The sequence below is a fragment of the Thalassophryne amazonica genome, chromosome 10 (assembly GCF_902500255.1).
Source record: "Thalassophryne amazonica chromosome 10, fThaAma1.1, whole genome shotgun sequence".
Classification (NCBI taxonomy): domain Eukaryota; kingdom Metazoa; phylum Chordata; class Actinopteri; order Batrachoidiformes; family Batrachoididae; genus Thalassophryne; species Thalassophryne amazonica.
The window spans coordinates 69,105,723-69,121,782 of NC_047112.1; the positions used below are offsets into that span (position 1 = coordinate 69,105,723).

The 16,060-nt window shown below is 42.9% G+C and overlaps 1 protein-coding gene across 1 annotated transcript; it reads right to left on the bottom strand.

Moving 5' to 3' along the window:
* Nucleotides 1–244: 244 nt before the first annotated feature.
* On the bottom strand, nt 245–6,908 carry LOC117519543 (protein FAM78B-like). Its single transcript, XM_034180840.1, has 2 exons — nt 6,553–6,908; nt 245–1,321 (listed from the first exon to the last, which is right to left on the bottom strand). Exons 1-2 carry the CDS (start codon nt 6,816–6,818, stop codon nt 799–801), a joined length of 789 nt encoding a protein of 262 aa, XP_034036731.1. The 5' UTR covers nt 6,819–6,908; the 3' UTR covers nt 245–798.
* Nucleotides 6,909–16,060: the final 9,152 nt, after the last annotated feature.

The following is a 16,060-nucleotide window of genomic DNA, read 5'->3' on the forward strand; positions in this document are numbered from 1 at the left end:
CCCAATATAGAGCCCATGGATTCCCACGGACAACACGCTAGTTGGTTTTAATATTTTAACATGACTGTGGTTGTAAAATATGAACTTGTCCTTGAATAGTTATTTCCACTGATGAAGTGCTGAGATGTTCCTCCTGCCCTGTAGTCGACTGCAGCTTCTTTAGTGCATAAATACTGTCTGAATAACCATTTCTGTTTTTTCTGCACATCATAACAAACTTGATTGTGAGGATGCATGATTTATTTTTAATTCTTGATTATTTCACTATGATGCAGCCAATGAAGCCCCTGGCTGTGTGAGGGAGTACGGTGTGATAAAGCACCAGGCCTGGACTCCACCCTGCAGGCTCCACAGCCTCTTTCGTTGTCCTCGTGGATTAACTGCTGCCACAGTTCCATCGTCCTTGTACCTGTACAACAGTCACCTCAGTCTATCTCGACAATCCTCCCATGTCACATAACTGTTGTATAATTATTGAGCCTTTTAAACAGGTGAAAGGAGTATTTTGGCCTGATGGTTGCTCCTACAGGTCTGCTACAGGTTTGTATTACGTTCCAGCACTGTTGGTGGTTTTTAAAAGTCCTAAACCAGGCTGGAGGAAAAGCTTCTACACTGAGGAGTCCAGCAGCACCAGCAGTAGACACTAATTCTGGATAGTTGAAGGCAGCGCTGGGAATTAAGGCAGTTGTCACCTATTGGTGGAACAACAGCATTGCAGAGTTTGGCACAAAATCTCCGCTTGCCTGTAGAAATGCAGCCTGTTTAACTTTTCAGTAACATGAAATGGACACTAACGTGCTATTTAGGCGGAATGACCACAAGCGGAGGGCCTCTCCTTGGCCTCCACATAAGAACCTGGGCATCATTGGCATTAGGCCTCCCTGTGGCATTAGGAGGAATGGGCTCCATGCGAGTCAGTACCCGAGGCTGGTCCTGGTAGACTGGGCCTACCAGTTTGGCCCTGGAGCCCAGAGGCAGCAATGGATCCACCACAATATCCACCCTCATCCTCCACTTGATGGTATGTAACAGGATCTTCTGCCTGGACGTGGCATTGAGCGCCACCAGCCATGTGGTGAAGCTCTGATCTCTTTTGATGTTCGTCAGTAAGGGCGTGTTGGATTGGCTGACCGGCACTGCCCAGGTGACACTGGGGTAGAAGTTGTCATTCATGCTGATGATGAACCGAGATGGTTTGGAGGTGGGGCCGACGATGGTGACGGTCTCTGTTGTGTTTCCATACCACGGGTAGCTCACACCATCGGAGTCGCTGATGGCCCTCACAAGGCCTTCACGAAGCTGGGGCAGCTCCCAACTCGACCTGCAAGGAGACACAAACTGCATCACTCTGACTGTGGCTTTGTCTTATGACTGGAGATATTCTAGTGCAGCCTTTAAGTATGAAATGAATCATTTGACATGGAAGCACATTCCTGAACTGTCCAGCAGGTGCCAGTGTTCACTAGATGGCAATAGAGCACATGATGTCTTCCATGTCATCTAAACTCTGGAACAATGTTCAAAACACAGGTGTTTCAAAAGGTTTTGTGATTCACAGCACTGACACAAAGTTTTGTTACCGTCCTCCTCAGTGGTTTTATATTGGCAACAACATGAACTTTAACTTTGACTGGTCAAACTTTTAGAATGACTGTTGGTAACAGATGGACCTGAGGTTGCTTTTAAACACTAAGATGAAGTTAGAGCTCACCTTTCTGTTGGTTACATGACCTTTCACCTTGGATGACCTTTAAAAGTCAAGGGTAAAGTCACAAATGTGGTAGAAGGATTGTTCGAGTGGTTTTATTATGGACAGAACCAATCAAATGTCAAAGCCACACAGAACCAGATATTATGGAATCACAGAATCACAAAGAATCTCTTTGCGGGGATCAAAGAGCTGGAAGGCACTGACACTGCGCTCCCTGAGTGACTGTTCTAGTTGTAAATGTTTTTTAATTTGGATGATGTGATAAACCATCTCGCAGCAGTGTGTTGGACAATCACATATGAAATATTGTTTGTGTAAGACTCCAACAATTCCATAAATAACAAGATATTCCACTCGTACGTCATGTCCTTGAATGTGTTTTTCAGTGGATGTTACACCATATTGTAGGAAACAATGATTTTCTGGTCTATGTTGGTATCAGATTATTTGCAAGATGCAAGTTTCTGTGTGTTCTGATGGATCACTTTATCAGACACTGGAGCCAAAAACAACATTCACCCCCTGCTCACATCTCAGTAATCACTGAAGCTGCAGAGCAGATTTTGTGCTTAAACAGCTCAGTTTCTATTTGACATAAGGAACCATTTTTTTCTAAAAATGACTGAAAACACACATTCTGATCTTTGATCCTAGTTAAATGGCTGTTTCAGTAACAACAGATATTATATATTATATATTTTTTGCCATTCCCCAGGAACACCTGCGTTAACATTTGTCCCCAATGAAATGCTGACTATGAATTCCCTTTTTGAATTTGCATAATATTGCAATGATTTGACCAGTGGCGAACAGAGAGGCACGGGTTCATCTATTTGCCCGTTCCAGAGTTGATTCTTGTAATCACTTATTAACCTCAATGCACATGTGAGAGCAGACAGCAAGTTTTTGTTATTTAAAAAAAACTGAACATTGGACTGGAGGTTCTAACACATGGCCTGGAGTGTGTGTGTGTGTGTGTGTGTGTGTGTGTGTGTGTGTGTGTGTGTGTGTGTGTGTGTGTGTGTGTGTGTGTGTGTGTGTGTGTGTGTGTGTGTGAGAGAGAGAGAGGGGGGGGGGGTGACCACAGGATACTTGATTCTATTCTGTCAGACGGGCAATTTACTCGGGTACCACTGAGCCGGGTTGTTGATCTTCAAGTTGCTCCTTGCGGGCAGAGTCTCTCTGATATCTTCTCAGAGGAATGCCACTGTTTGATGCTTGCATGGACTGGGTGCTGGATAGATTTATGGAAACCAACAGTTTACAGAGCATCCGGAAAGTATTCACAGCACTTCACTTTTTCCACATTTTGTTGTGTTACAGCCTTATTCTAAAACGGAGTAAATTAAATTTTTTTCCCCTTCAAAATTCTACTCACAACACCCTATAATGACAACAATGACAATTTTTTGTTAATGTTTGCAAATATATATATATATATATATATATACGAGGTCTGTTAGAAAAGTATCCGACCTTTTTATTTTTTTCAAAAACTATTCTGGATTTGAATCATGTGCGCTTGCATCAGACAAGCTTGAACCTTCGTGCACATGCGTGAGTTTTTTCACGCCTGTCGGTTGTATCATTCGCCTGTGGGCAGGCTTTGAGTGAGCACTGGTCCACCCCCCTCGTCGGATTTTTATTGTTTAGGAATGGCGGAGCGACTGCCGCTTTGCTCCATGAAAATTTTTTCAGAAACTCTGCCAGACAGCCAGATGGAAACCATTTGGAAGATTCAGATGGCTTTCGGTGAAGATTCTATCGGTATCACATGGATTAAGAAAGACGTGTGGACAGATTTGCGTGTCGGGACGCAGCTGCTCATGGCGCTGGACAATTAACACCTCTGTGTTGGAAGTCTCACAGGACAAGTTGGAACATGCCCAGCTGTTAAACAATTTCTCGGATACTCACTCGACTGAAAAGCCACCGAAAGCCATCTGAATCTTACGAATGGTTTCCAACACGGAGGTGTTGTTTGTCCCGCGCCATGACTGGCTGCGTCCTGACGCGCGAATCCATCCGCACGTCTTTCATTACAAAATCTCCTTTAACAGTGGAATGTGCCGATAAAGTGCTGATCCCGACCTCTTCTGAAACTTCTCTGCTAGTCACACGACGTCCTGCATCAACAGAGCCTTAAATTTGGAAGTGATCTGCTCGTTCTAGCCTGTCGATGGCCGCTCGGGGCGCGGTGCGCCCTCCGCCGCCATGGGCCGTTTTTAATCCAGTTTTAATGGTCCTTAATCCGTGTGATACCAATAGAATCTTCACCGAAAGCCATCTGAATCTTCTAAATGGTTTCCATCTGGCTGTTTGGCAGAGTTTATGAAAAAATTTTCATGGAACAAAGCGGCAGTCGCTCCACCATTCCTAAACAATAAAAATCCGACGAGGGGGGTGGACCAGTGCTCACTCAAGCCTGCCCACAGGCGAATGACGCAACCGACAGGCGTGAAAAAAAACTCACGCATGCGCACGAAGGTTCAAGCTTGTCTGATGCAAGCACACATGATTCAAATCCATATAGTTTTTGAAAAAAATAAAAAGGTCGGATAGTTTTCTCACAGACCTCGTATATATATATATATATATATATATATATATATATATATATATATATATATATATATATATATATATATATATATATATATATATATATATATATATATAACAGCCTTTGCTCAATACTTTGTTGATGCACCTTTGGCAGCAATTGCAGCCTCAAGTCTTCTTGAATATGATGCCACAAGCTTGGTGCACCTATCTTTGGGCAGTTTGGTCCATTCATCTTTGCAGCACCTCTCAAGTTCCATCAGCCATCAGGATGGATGGGGAACGTCAGTGCAGTCAGTGCAGTCCTTTGATATCTTGGCTGCAGTGTGCTTAGGGTCATTGTCCTGCTGAATGATGAACTGTCGCCCCACTCTGAGGTCAAGAGCGCTCTGGAGCAGGTTTTCATCCAGGATGTCTCTGTACATTGCTGCATTCATCTTTCCCTCAATCCTGACTAGTTTCCCGTTCCTGCTGCTGAAAAACATCCCCACAGCATGATGCTGCAAGGATATGGATTGCTGCAGAGATGGTTGTCCTTCTGGAAGATTCTCCTCTATCCACAGAGGAATGCTGGAGCTCTGACAGAGTAACCATCGTGTTCTTGGCCACCTCCCTGACTAAGGTACTTCACCCCTGATCACTCAGTTTAGACGGGAGACCAATACTAGGAAGAGTCCTGGTGGATCTGAACGTCTTCCATTTATGGATGATGGAGGCCACTGTGCTCATTGGGACCTTCAAAGCAGCAGAAATGTTTCTGTACCCTTCCCCAGATTTGTGCCTCCAGACAATCCTGTCTCGGAGGTCTACAGACAATTCCTTTGACTTCATGCTTGGTTTGCGCTCTGACTGTCAGCTGTAAGACCTTATATGTAGACAGGTGTGTATCTTTCCAAATCATGTCCAGTCAATTGAATTGACCCCAGGTGGACTCCAGTTAAGCTGTAGAAACATCTCAAGGATGATCAGTGGAAACAGGAGGCACCTGAGCTCAATATTGAGCTTCATGGCAAAGGCTGTGAATACTTATGCACATGTGATTTATTTGTTTTGTTTTGTTTTTTATGAATTTACAAAAAGAAAAAAAAGAATTCGCTTTGTCATTAAGGGGTATTGTGTATAGAATGTTGAGGAAAACATGAATTTCATCCATTTTGTAATAAGACTGTAAACATAACAAAACGTGGAAAAAGTGAAGTGCTGTGAATACTTTCAGGATGCACTGTGGGTGCCTTTGTCAGTGAAGAAAGGTTTACTTATGTTGACTTTGTGAATGATGCTGTGATGTTTGAAAAATCACTGTATGCCCTTAATGCAGCACTTGAGAAGCTGAATGAGGGGTTGAAGTATTTAAGTTTGTGATTGTCTTGGATCATTGCTAAGATCCTGTCCTTCAACGACTTCCTGGACTTGACCATCAGAAGTGTATCTGTATGCAGCCAAAGTGTTGAACTTGGTCTTTGACATCAGCAAAATGCCTGTGAAGAGCTTATGGAGTCGTGATGTTGCTGGACAGAGGTGTTTGATGATACCAGTACCTTTGCAGGAGAATGAAGACTCAAGTCTTTCAGGTCCTGGTACTTCCTACCGTATGGTTGGGAGATTTGGACACTAACCAGTGACCTAAGGTGAGAACTAGATGTCTGTAGTTCTAGGTCGGACCCTTGGCTACCACTGGAATGACCCTACATCAAATGAGCAGTCACTTCGAGAGACTCAGATAAGAAGCATCACAAGTGTGTGGTCGCTCAAAGTGTGTATAAAGTGCATCAGCCCTCTGATGGCTTTTGTTGTTTTGTTGTGGGTATAATAAGACAGTTTATAAATGTTCTAAAATTCTGTCTCAGTTATTATCTATCATCGTGTCTTTGTTGCGCACAAGTGTTTTCATGTCAATCTGATGACCCCCCCCCCCACACACACACACACACGCACAAAGGCACGAAACACTCTTACATATGCTTCCACGTGTGTGTGTGTGTGCGCGCGCGTGCATATCTCCGTGGGCGCACTGAGTGTTGGAACAGTTATTTTTTTGGTTAATATTTCGGTGCCAAAGTCACAGGAACACAATCTCACGGTGGGCGGTTGAATGAACGGAGGATGACAAGTGCAGTTAACCTGCAGTGTGCACAAACACTCCGCTGCACGCAAGCGCGCACACATGCCCACAGTATCTCCAGGGACGCACACGCCCTCCACACTTTGCTTTTACGCGCGCACTTTTACGCGCCCGCCTCCGGGGCGCAGCGGGGACACTGAGTGTACACTGGACTCACATGCCGACGTCTCCGTACGTGTTGTAAAATTCCATGTGGGTGCACGCCTGGATCCAGCCCACCACCCATGTCTCCCTGCGCGGAATGGGCGGCATCACAATCCGCGCCGACGCTTTGAAATAGGGCGTCTTGTAGCGGAGCACGATGGGCGAGTTCTCCTCGATGACTGTGGGGTAGTTGTCGATGGTGGCGGACAGGTCGTACACCACGATGCTCTCTCGTTTGATGCGGGACTTGTTGCAGGCGATGCTCTGGATGCAGCCCATGCTGCGCCGTTGGAGCGTTCAGGGCAACAGGCGAGCGAGGCGGGCAGGCCTCCGGAGAACAACAATGACTTTTGGCGCGGATACCGGATCGAACATCATTACTGAGCTCCTGCCCGTAACCTTTAACCCCCTTCTTTCGTCCCTGGACCGTCATGTCACAGGAGACATCGGCGGGCCGGCGCAGACCGGGGCGCCGGCGCGTGGAGCCGATGCCGGTGCTGATGATGCGCTGCACATGAGAGGCTGCTGAAGGCGGCGTTCGAGGATTCGGGCTGCATGACTGCCGAGTGCACAAGAGACAAACCACCAAATGGGAGCAGTCTGAGCATCCGTGACGTGGACGATCCGGCTCCCCTCGGAGACGACGCAGGAGGGTTCCTCACCGTCAGGAACCAGACAGACTGATGCGGACTGAATTATAAACATGCATCCGAAAGAAACAAAGACATCAAAGCAGAAGAAACGTGTGCACGGCTGAGTGTCGCTGTTCAGCCTGCGTGGTGCTGAAGCTGCTCAGTGGACCAATGAGCGGCAGAGGTGGAGGCGCGCAGCAGCTTAGGAGCCCCGCGACCTATTGGTGTGAGAATAAAACTTCATCACCTCAGCAACACAAAAACAACAACAGTGGAGGAAACTACATTTACAGCCCCACAGGATCGAGGAATTATTTGGGTTTGAGTTCAAAAGAGGAACACAAGACGACAGCATAGAATGTCACCTTTTATTGTAATAAACAACACAGAACACACCAACCTCTGCACAGTTTTAGTTCAGCAAAAATACTGGAACAGATGAACTGATACAGCTCATTTTCTTGCAATCACGGAGCCTCCAGGGCCCCAAAGCCTCCTGGGACAAAGAGTTGCTCCTCATGCGAAAATTCTAAGAAAAATGTTAGAATTATGGTCAGTTCCCCTGAAAAACCAAGAGTAAATCCTAGTAATGATGAGAGTTAATCATAAAGCATCTTAACCCTTAAAAGAGCTCCAAAGGTGAAAAGCTGTTAAGAATGATGAGAACTTTTAGGAAGCTTTAGAGCTTCTTAAGCAGAGGAGACAAGGGAGTGTGACTTCATTATGGTGACTTATACTGATGATCAATGTGGGCTCTAGAGATCATCCATCTAGGCATCTTGGTTGTTTTCATAGCCTGTTTATCTTGTCCTTTGACCTTTGCCAAAACTCCAAAATCTAATAGTCCATCTGGGCTTCTTAGTTGCTCAGATATGCACAAAACAAACAAAAAAATCTCATGTTTGGCAGGCCATGTTTTCCACACTGTAAAAAATTCCCTTGCTTTTACGGAAAAATTCTGGCAGCTGTGGTTACCAGGATAATTTTGTAAAAATTACAGGGAATATGCAAATGGCTTTACATAAAACATGTAAATGTTATACTGTAAACCTGTTGTAATTTTATTGTCTATTTAGAAGATAAAATCTCTGCAAACCGGTCACCTTATGTTTAATTGCCCTCAAAATGTAGTTTAAACAGACACATCACCTCTTTTTTCAAACCTTTAATTATCAGTTTTTTACTGTATTTGTGAAAATTCTCATCTGTAAAATCTCACTGTATTGGACAGTTTTTGGTATTATGGTTTTTCTGTGTTTAAACTACAGTCATTTGTAAAATATACAATGGTATATGATTATTTTAACATATTTGTACTGTTAAATTTACAATTCAGTTTGGTTCCACATTTTACACATTATTGCTGTAAATTAAACACCACTCCATTGTTTTTCTTTCTACAATTTCTTTATGTTGTGATTTCACAGAATTTCACCGTTAATTTAACAGAATTCTTTTTTTTTTTTACAGTGCATAACCTTTACCTTTGAACTTTGCAAATTTCCCCATGTGGGAATAATAAAGAAATATCTTATCTTGACCAAGCGACTTCAAAATGCAATCAGCTCTAGATATTTATTTTGGTAACATTCCTACCAAGTTTGGATGAAATCCGTCCAGTCAGTTTTGATTTATCTTGTCCACACACCTGTGAAAACAGCACCCTGCTCCCAGGATAATTGCAGCACTTTAAGAACCTCTTATTCTGTTGCAGTTCATTTCCTTTCCACTGGACATTCATACTTTTTTTTTTTTTTTGGACATTCACACCTTGCAGGCTCAGAAAACAGCATTTCCGAATACAACAGGCTTCTCTGGTGTTATTGGGGTAAATGATGGAACCTACGTCCAAATGATTACAACATCAGAAGATGAAGACATTTATGTAAACAGACCAGTGGACGCAGTCTAAAAAAAGCCGGCGGTGAACTTGTTTTTGTTTTGTACCATAACAAAAGCATTTTTCTCATTAATGCCACAAAATTCACAACATGGTAAATCAGATGTAACAAAATATAACAAAACACACAAGTAAAATAAGTAATGAGCACATCCCTATTTTTCTCAGTAAATATACTCAACAAAAATATAAACGCAACACTTTTGGTTTTGCTCCCATTTCGTATGAGATGAACTCAAAGATCTAAAACTTTTTCCACATACACAATATCACCATTTCCCTCAAATATTGTTCACAAACCAGTCTAAATCTGTGATAGTGAGCACTTCTCCTTTGCTGAGATAATCCATCCCACCTCACAGGTGTGCCATATCAAGATGCTGATTAGACACCATGATTAGTGCACAGGTGTGCCTTAGACTGCCCACAATAAAAGGCCACTCTGAAAGGTGCAGTTTTGTTTTATTGGGGGGGGGGGGGGGGGGATACCAGTCAGTATCTGGTGTGACCACCATTTGCCTCATGCAGTGCAACACATCTCCTTCGCATAGAGTTGATCAGGTTGTCAATTGTGGCCTGTGGAATGTTGTTCCACTCCTCTTCAATGGCTGTGCGAAGTTGCGACGACAAACTGGAGTCAGTTCGAGACCCCGATGAGGACGCCGAGCATGCAAATGAGCTTCCCTGAGACGGTTTCTGACAGTTTGTGCAGAAATTCTTTGGTTATGCAAACCGATTGTTTCAGCAGCTGTCCGAGTGGCTGGTCTCAGACGATCTTGGAGGTGAACATGCTGGATGTGGAGGTCCTGGATTGGTGTGGTTACACATGGTCTGCGGTTGTGAGGCTGGTTGGATGTACTGCCAAATTCTCTGAAACGCCTTTGGAGACGGCTTATGGTAGAGAAATGAACATTCAATACACGAGCAACAACTCTGGTTGACATTCCTGCTGTCAGCATGCCAATTGCACGCTCCCTCAAATCTTGCGACATCTGTGGCATTGTGCTCTGTGATAAAACTGCACCTTTCAGAGTGGCCTTTTATTGTGGGCAGTCTAAGGCACAGCTGTGCACTAATCATGGTGTCTAATCAGCATCTTGATATGGCACACCTGTGAGGTGGGATGGATTATCTCAGCAAAGGAGAAGTGCTCACTATCACAGATTTAGACTGGTTTGTGAACAATATTTGAGGGAAATGGTGATATTGTGTATGTGGAAAAAGTTTTAGATCTTTGAGTTCATCTCATACAAAATGGGAGCAAAACCAAAAGTGTTGCATTTATATTTTTGTTGAGTGTATATTTCTGAAGGTGCTATTGACATGAATTTTCACCAGATGTCAGTAACAACCCAAATAATCCACACAGCCAAAGAAACCAAAACAAATAAGTACAGAAATTAAGTTATGTGTAATAATGTGAAACACTCTCATAAATCATTCAAGACACATACTGAAAATCACCTAATTCATTGAATTGCTGGAAGTGAAAAAGTTAATTGTTTGTAACTGGGTAATTTTCTGTGTTGCGATTATTACTTTATAACCTTTTTCAAGTCAATAAATTAACTTTTCAGTCAGATTAACATAATGTCTTGCTTTAAAAGCTTTTTTCCCGATCAGAACAACTGAAACACAAGCTTCTCCTGCATTGACAAGAAAAATAGATCTCCCAACCTAAATTTTTGCCTAGGCAGCTTCCTTATTCAAACTGGTCCCTGACTCCTTCCACTCAACACCTCTGGGCAAGTCCACAGAAGTTTCTGGCTGCTGTTCCATGACCTGGAGATCTTTATTAATAAGTGCAGACACACAATGCAGACTGGAGCATAATGTTCAGATTTACAAAGAATTGTTTGTAGTTTTTTTGAAATAGCATAAAGAGGTTTTCCACATTACTACATTCCACATTTCATGTAGTGCAACGCCTAAGACAAATTTCCCTTATGGGACAATAAAGTTGACCTTGACCTTGACCTTAAGCACACAGCCAAGCTATCAAAGGAGTGGCTTCAGGACAACTCTGTGAATGTCCTTGAGTGGCCCAGCCAGAGCCCAGACCTGAATCCGACTGAACATCCCTGGGGAGATCTGAAAATGACTGTGCGCCGACACTCCCCATCCACCCTGATGGATCTTGAGAGGTACTGCAAAGAGGAATGGGTTCAAACTGCCCAAAGATAGGTGCACCAAGCTTGTGGCATCATATTCAAGAAGACTTGAGGCTGAAATTGCTGCCAAAGGTGCATGAATAAAGTATTGAGCCAAGACTGTGAATACTTATGGACATATGATTTCTTAGTTTTTTAAATTTATTTATTTTTTAATAAATTTGCAAAAAATTTAAACAAAAACTTTTTTCATGTTGTCATTATGGGGTGTTGTGAGTAGAATTCTGAAGGAAAAATTACTTTCATCCATTTCATCCCATCCTGTCTGTGGCTGATGCTGAGACCCTGATTCATGCATTTGTCTCTTCTAGATTGGACTACTGCAATGTTCTATTTTCTGGTTTTCCACAGTCCAGCATTAGGGCTCTCAACTGGTTCAAAATGCTGCTGCCAAACTTTTGACAGGAAGGAGAAAATTTGACCACATTACACCCATTTTGGCATCTATTCAATGGCTTCCTTTCCATGTGAGATCCGATTTTAAGGTTCTGCTACGAACCTAACCTCATCTTTGGTCCCCTCCCCTCCCGGGGTATAGCAGGCTGACATTGTTAAATAGGTGGCTGGCGCAATTTTGTAGACAGCAAGGCTTTAGCTTTATTGATAACTGGCCTTCGTTCTGAGGCCGCTGTGGCTTGCTGATCCCGGATGGCCTCCACCCTACTTGGGAAGGCGCTGCCATCTTGTCTGTGAACATAGATAGAGCTCTACAGGGAGGGTAACATTAAGAATTTACAGCAGGCCATGGAGCAGGTGATAAGAGACCCTGCAAGGCTTATGACAAATGTGGGTGTGGAATCCATTAGCTTAGTGGGGAAATTAGTGCAGAAAATCCACTAATTATATTGTGCAGTTTATCTGCCAGGGAGGGAAATTCAACAAGTTGAGACTGTGGCCTGCTTCATAGACGTGTCCATAAAAATCATAGAGGGATATGCTTTGCAAACTTAATACCCATTACTACATTGGATGATGTTGAAATTGAGGATGGCCCAGTGATTGTTCCAACAATAGCAAAGATTTTGTGTCTGCTACCTACAACACGTGTGGAATGTCTCAAACCTAAACCTACTTCTAGGCATCTTATATATGCTACTCTGGAACCAAACCTAAATCCAAACAGTTCAACTGTCAACTCCATTGAGGTCCTTAGTCTGGGTCTCATTAACATAAGATCACTGTCCTCAAAATCATTGTTGAATAATGATCTAATTATTGATCATCACTTAGATATGATTGGGTTATGTGAAATGTGGCTTAAACCTACAGCTGTCCTCCCCTTAAATGAGGCCTGCCCACCAGCATATACATTTAGTCATGTCCCTCGTGATGCAAAGCAAGGCGGGGGTGTTGCTCTTATTTAAAAATCTAGGTTTAGCTTATTACCTGTTGGGGGTCACAAATAAAAGTCGTTTGAGCATTGGATTCTCCACTCTGCTCAGGATATTACGCATTGCCAAGGTCAGAAGAATAAAAATCAGCAAAAATCTTTGTTACTGCATATAGGCCTCCTGGCCCATATTCTGAATTCTTAGATGAATTTGGTGCATTCATCTCTAACTTGTCAACTAGTGCAGATAACATTCTGATCATTGGTGACTTTAACGTTCATATAAATAAGTCTTCTGTTCCCCTCTGCAAATCATTTATGGAAATTGTGGGTGCATTGCGATTTCGGCAATGCATTCGGGACTCGACGCACATTAGTGGAAATACCCTGGATCGGGTTCTCGCATGTGATATTGCTGTCACGAATATTGACATCATGCCTCTTACATCAGTGGTCTCTGATCACTCACCTATTAAGTTTACAGTTTCGCTGCTGTGTTTAGTGGAACAGCAACCTTATATATCGCTACTGCGATGCATCAACTCCTCAACTAAGACTGAACTCGAAGCTAGACTGCCTGATGTCTTAGCTTCACATTTGGCAAATACCCAATCAGTAGACAGACTTGTGGATAGTTTAAACTCAGTGCTCAAAACTACACTCGACATGATTGCGCCACCTGTGTTAAAACCGCGCTCGCCCAAATCACAGTCACCTTGGTTCAGTGATTACCTGCGTGACCTCAAGCATAAGGCAAGAGGTCCAGAACGGAAATGGCGTCGTTCAAAATTAGAAGTATTCCACCTTGCGTGGCATGATGCTATCTTAGGCTATAAGCATGCATTATTGGCTACAAAGCGGACCTATTACTCTGATTTGATCAACAAAAACAAGCATAACACAAAGTTCTTGTTCGACACGGTGGCAACACTTATTCATGGACAACCACCTGGAGTTCACTCTCCTTTTACAGCACAAGATTTCCTGGATTACTTTGAGAATAAAATAGAAGACATTAGGTTAAACATATCCCAGCATGCCTTAACCCAGCCACTACACCCTGCTATTGAGGTGGGCGCCATTACTGAGGTATTACCTAGATTTACAGAATTTGACAGTATCTCACAAGGCATGCTGACAAAACTCGTAACGTCAACAAAAAGCACAACCTGTTTATTTGATCCTATACCAACAAAACTATTTAAGGACCCGTGGCCCACTCTTGGGCCGACTGTGCTGGAAATTATTAATCTTTCTTTAACTTCTGGATCTGTTCCTAAATGTTTCAAATCTGCAGTGATTAAACCATTACTTAAGAAACCTAATCTTGACCCTAGTGTATTGAAAAACTATCGGCCGATATCAAATCTATGATTTTGCTCTAAAATTCTGGAAAAAGTGGTGTCATGACAGGTCGTGGACTGTCTTACTGAGAATAATCTTTTTGAGCCACTGCAATGTCATTCCACAGAGACGGCTCTCACTAAAATGGTGAATGATCCACTGCTTACAATGGATTCGAACACCACTATGGTTCTGGTGCTGTTAGATCTCAGTGTTGCATTTGATACCGTGGATCATCATATTCTACTTGATAGGCTGGAAAATCATTTTGGGATTACTGGAAGTGCCCTTGCATGGCTGACGTCATACTTGACCAGTCATTCTCACTGTGTTTTATACAGTAACACTACCTCTAACCTTACTGACATTTAATTTGGAGTTCCACAGGGGACTGTCTTAGGCCCCTTGCATTTCTCCTTTTATATAGTACCTCTCGGGCACATATTACGGTGTTTTGGGATTACTCACTGCTATTCTGATGATACTCAGTTATACATGCCGATAACTGCTGGTAATCTCATCCACATAAAATCCTTAGAAGATTGCCTTGCATCAGTGAGAAGTTGGATGTCTAGAAACGTCCTACTTTTAAACTCTGATAAGATGGTAAGATGATGGTTCTTGGTCGAGTGAGACATCGGCATCAATTTGACCAGTTAATGCTCAGCCTAGGCTCGTGTGTCATACATCACACTGACAAAGTGAGGAATCTTGGGGTAATTTTTGATCCTACATTGTCCTTTGACCTCCACAATAGAAATATTATGAGGACTGCTTTCTTCCACCTGCGAATTATAGCAAAGATTCGTCCCATCCTGTCTATGGCTGATGCTGAGACCTTGATCCATGCGTTTATCTCTTCTAGATTGGACTACTGCAATGTTCTATTTTCTGGTTTACCGCAGTCTTGCATTAGGGCTCTCCAATTGTTTCAAAATGCTGCAGCCAGACTTTTGACACGAAGCAGAAAGTTCGACCACATTACACCCATTTTGGGATCCCTTCACTGGCTTCCTGTCCCAGTGAGATCAGATTTTAAGGTGCTGCTACTAGTCTATAAAATTGTTCACAGACTGGCACCTCCCTACTTAGCTGACCTAATTAAACCTTACGTACTGGACTGGGCTTTGCGTTCTCAGGGTGCAGGACTACTTTGTGTCCCTAAGGTGAATAAGAAGCTGCAGGTCATAGAGCTTTCTCTTATCATGGCCCTGTTCTGTGGAATGATCTCCCTGCATCAATAAAACAGTCAGATTCAAGTCAAGACTTTCAAGTCCAGACTTAAGACACACTTATTTTCCCTTTCGCATGGCTAGCATACTGGCATAGTATGTTACTATGCTTTTTTACTCTTTTTAATTAATTTCATTAGTAAACGGAGTGGGCCGTGGCCTCAACTTTATCTAAAGTCTGGGTCTTTTAGCGAAGTTTAGGGCTAGTGGCTGGTGATCACCTTAGTATTTCTTCTGTTTTTCTTGTTGCTTAATGCTGACAAATTATACTGTATTTGTTGTCTTTCTGATGCTTTATTCTGCTTTTTTCTTTTCTCTCTGTGTGAAGCACAGCTCCATCCAGAGATGGGTGTGGTATCTGTTCCGGAGACCGTCCTGTGCACCGGCAAAATTTTCTGTATATTCGTTATGTGAATTGTTTTGTAATTTGTGTCTGTAGCATTGCCCAAGTCTGGTCTGCTTGAGGGTTCTTCCTCAGAGGGAGTTTTTCCCTACCACTGTTGCTCTGGGGGTTGGTAAGGTTAGACCTTACTTGTGTGGGGCACCTTGAGGTAATGTTGTTGTGATTTGATGCTATGAAAATAAATTGAAACTGAAATTGAACTGAATTTTGAAATAAGGCTGTAACACAACAAAATGTTGAAAAAGTGAAGTGCTGTGAATACTTTCTGGACGCACAGTGTATAATTGATATAATTTGAAACAGTACACCTGTATTGTAACTGACTGTGTGTTGAACTATGTGTTTTCAGTGCTGTTTTTTCTTCATCTGATGCCACAATCACCTGAAATCAGGTCAAGCCTGGGAGAATGAGCTGCTGACATGCGTCACTGTGTGTTGTCATATCTACAACACCATGGACCTGCTTTGGCTCCAGGATGGAAACCGCCCAGTTAGACAACCAGTCCATT

Excerpts from the sequence above, each read along its gene's own strand:
- LOC117519543 (XM_034180840.1), bottom strand. The coding sequence starts at position 6,818 with ATGGGCTGCATCCAGAGCATCGCCTGCAACAAGTCCCGCATCAAACGA. Across the intron at positions 1,322-6,552 it reads ACGTACGGAGACGTCGGCAT|GTCGAGTTGGGAGCTGCCCC; the intron begins GTGAGTCCAGTG and ends GTCTCCTTGCAG.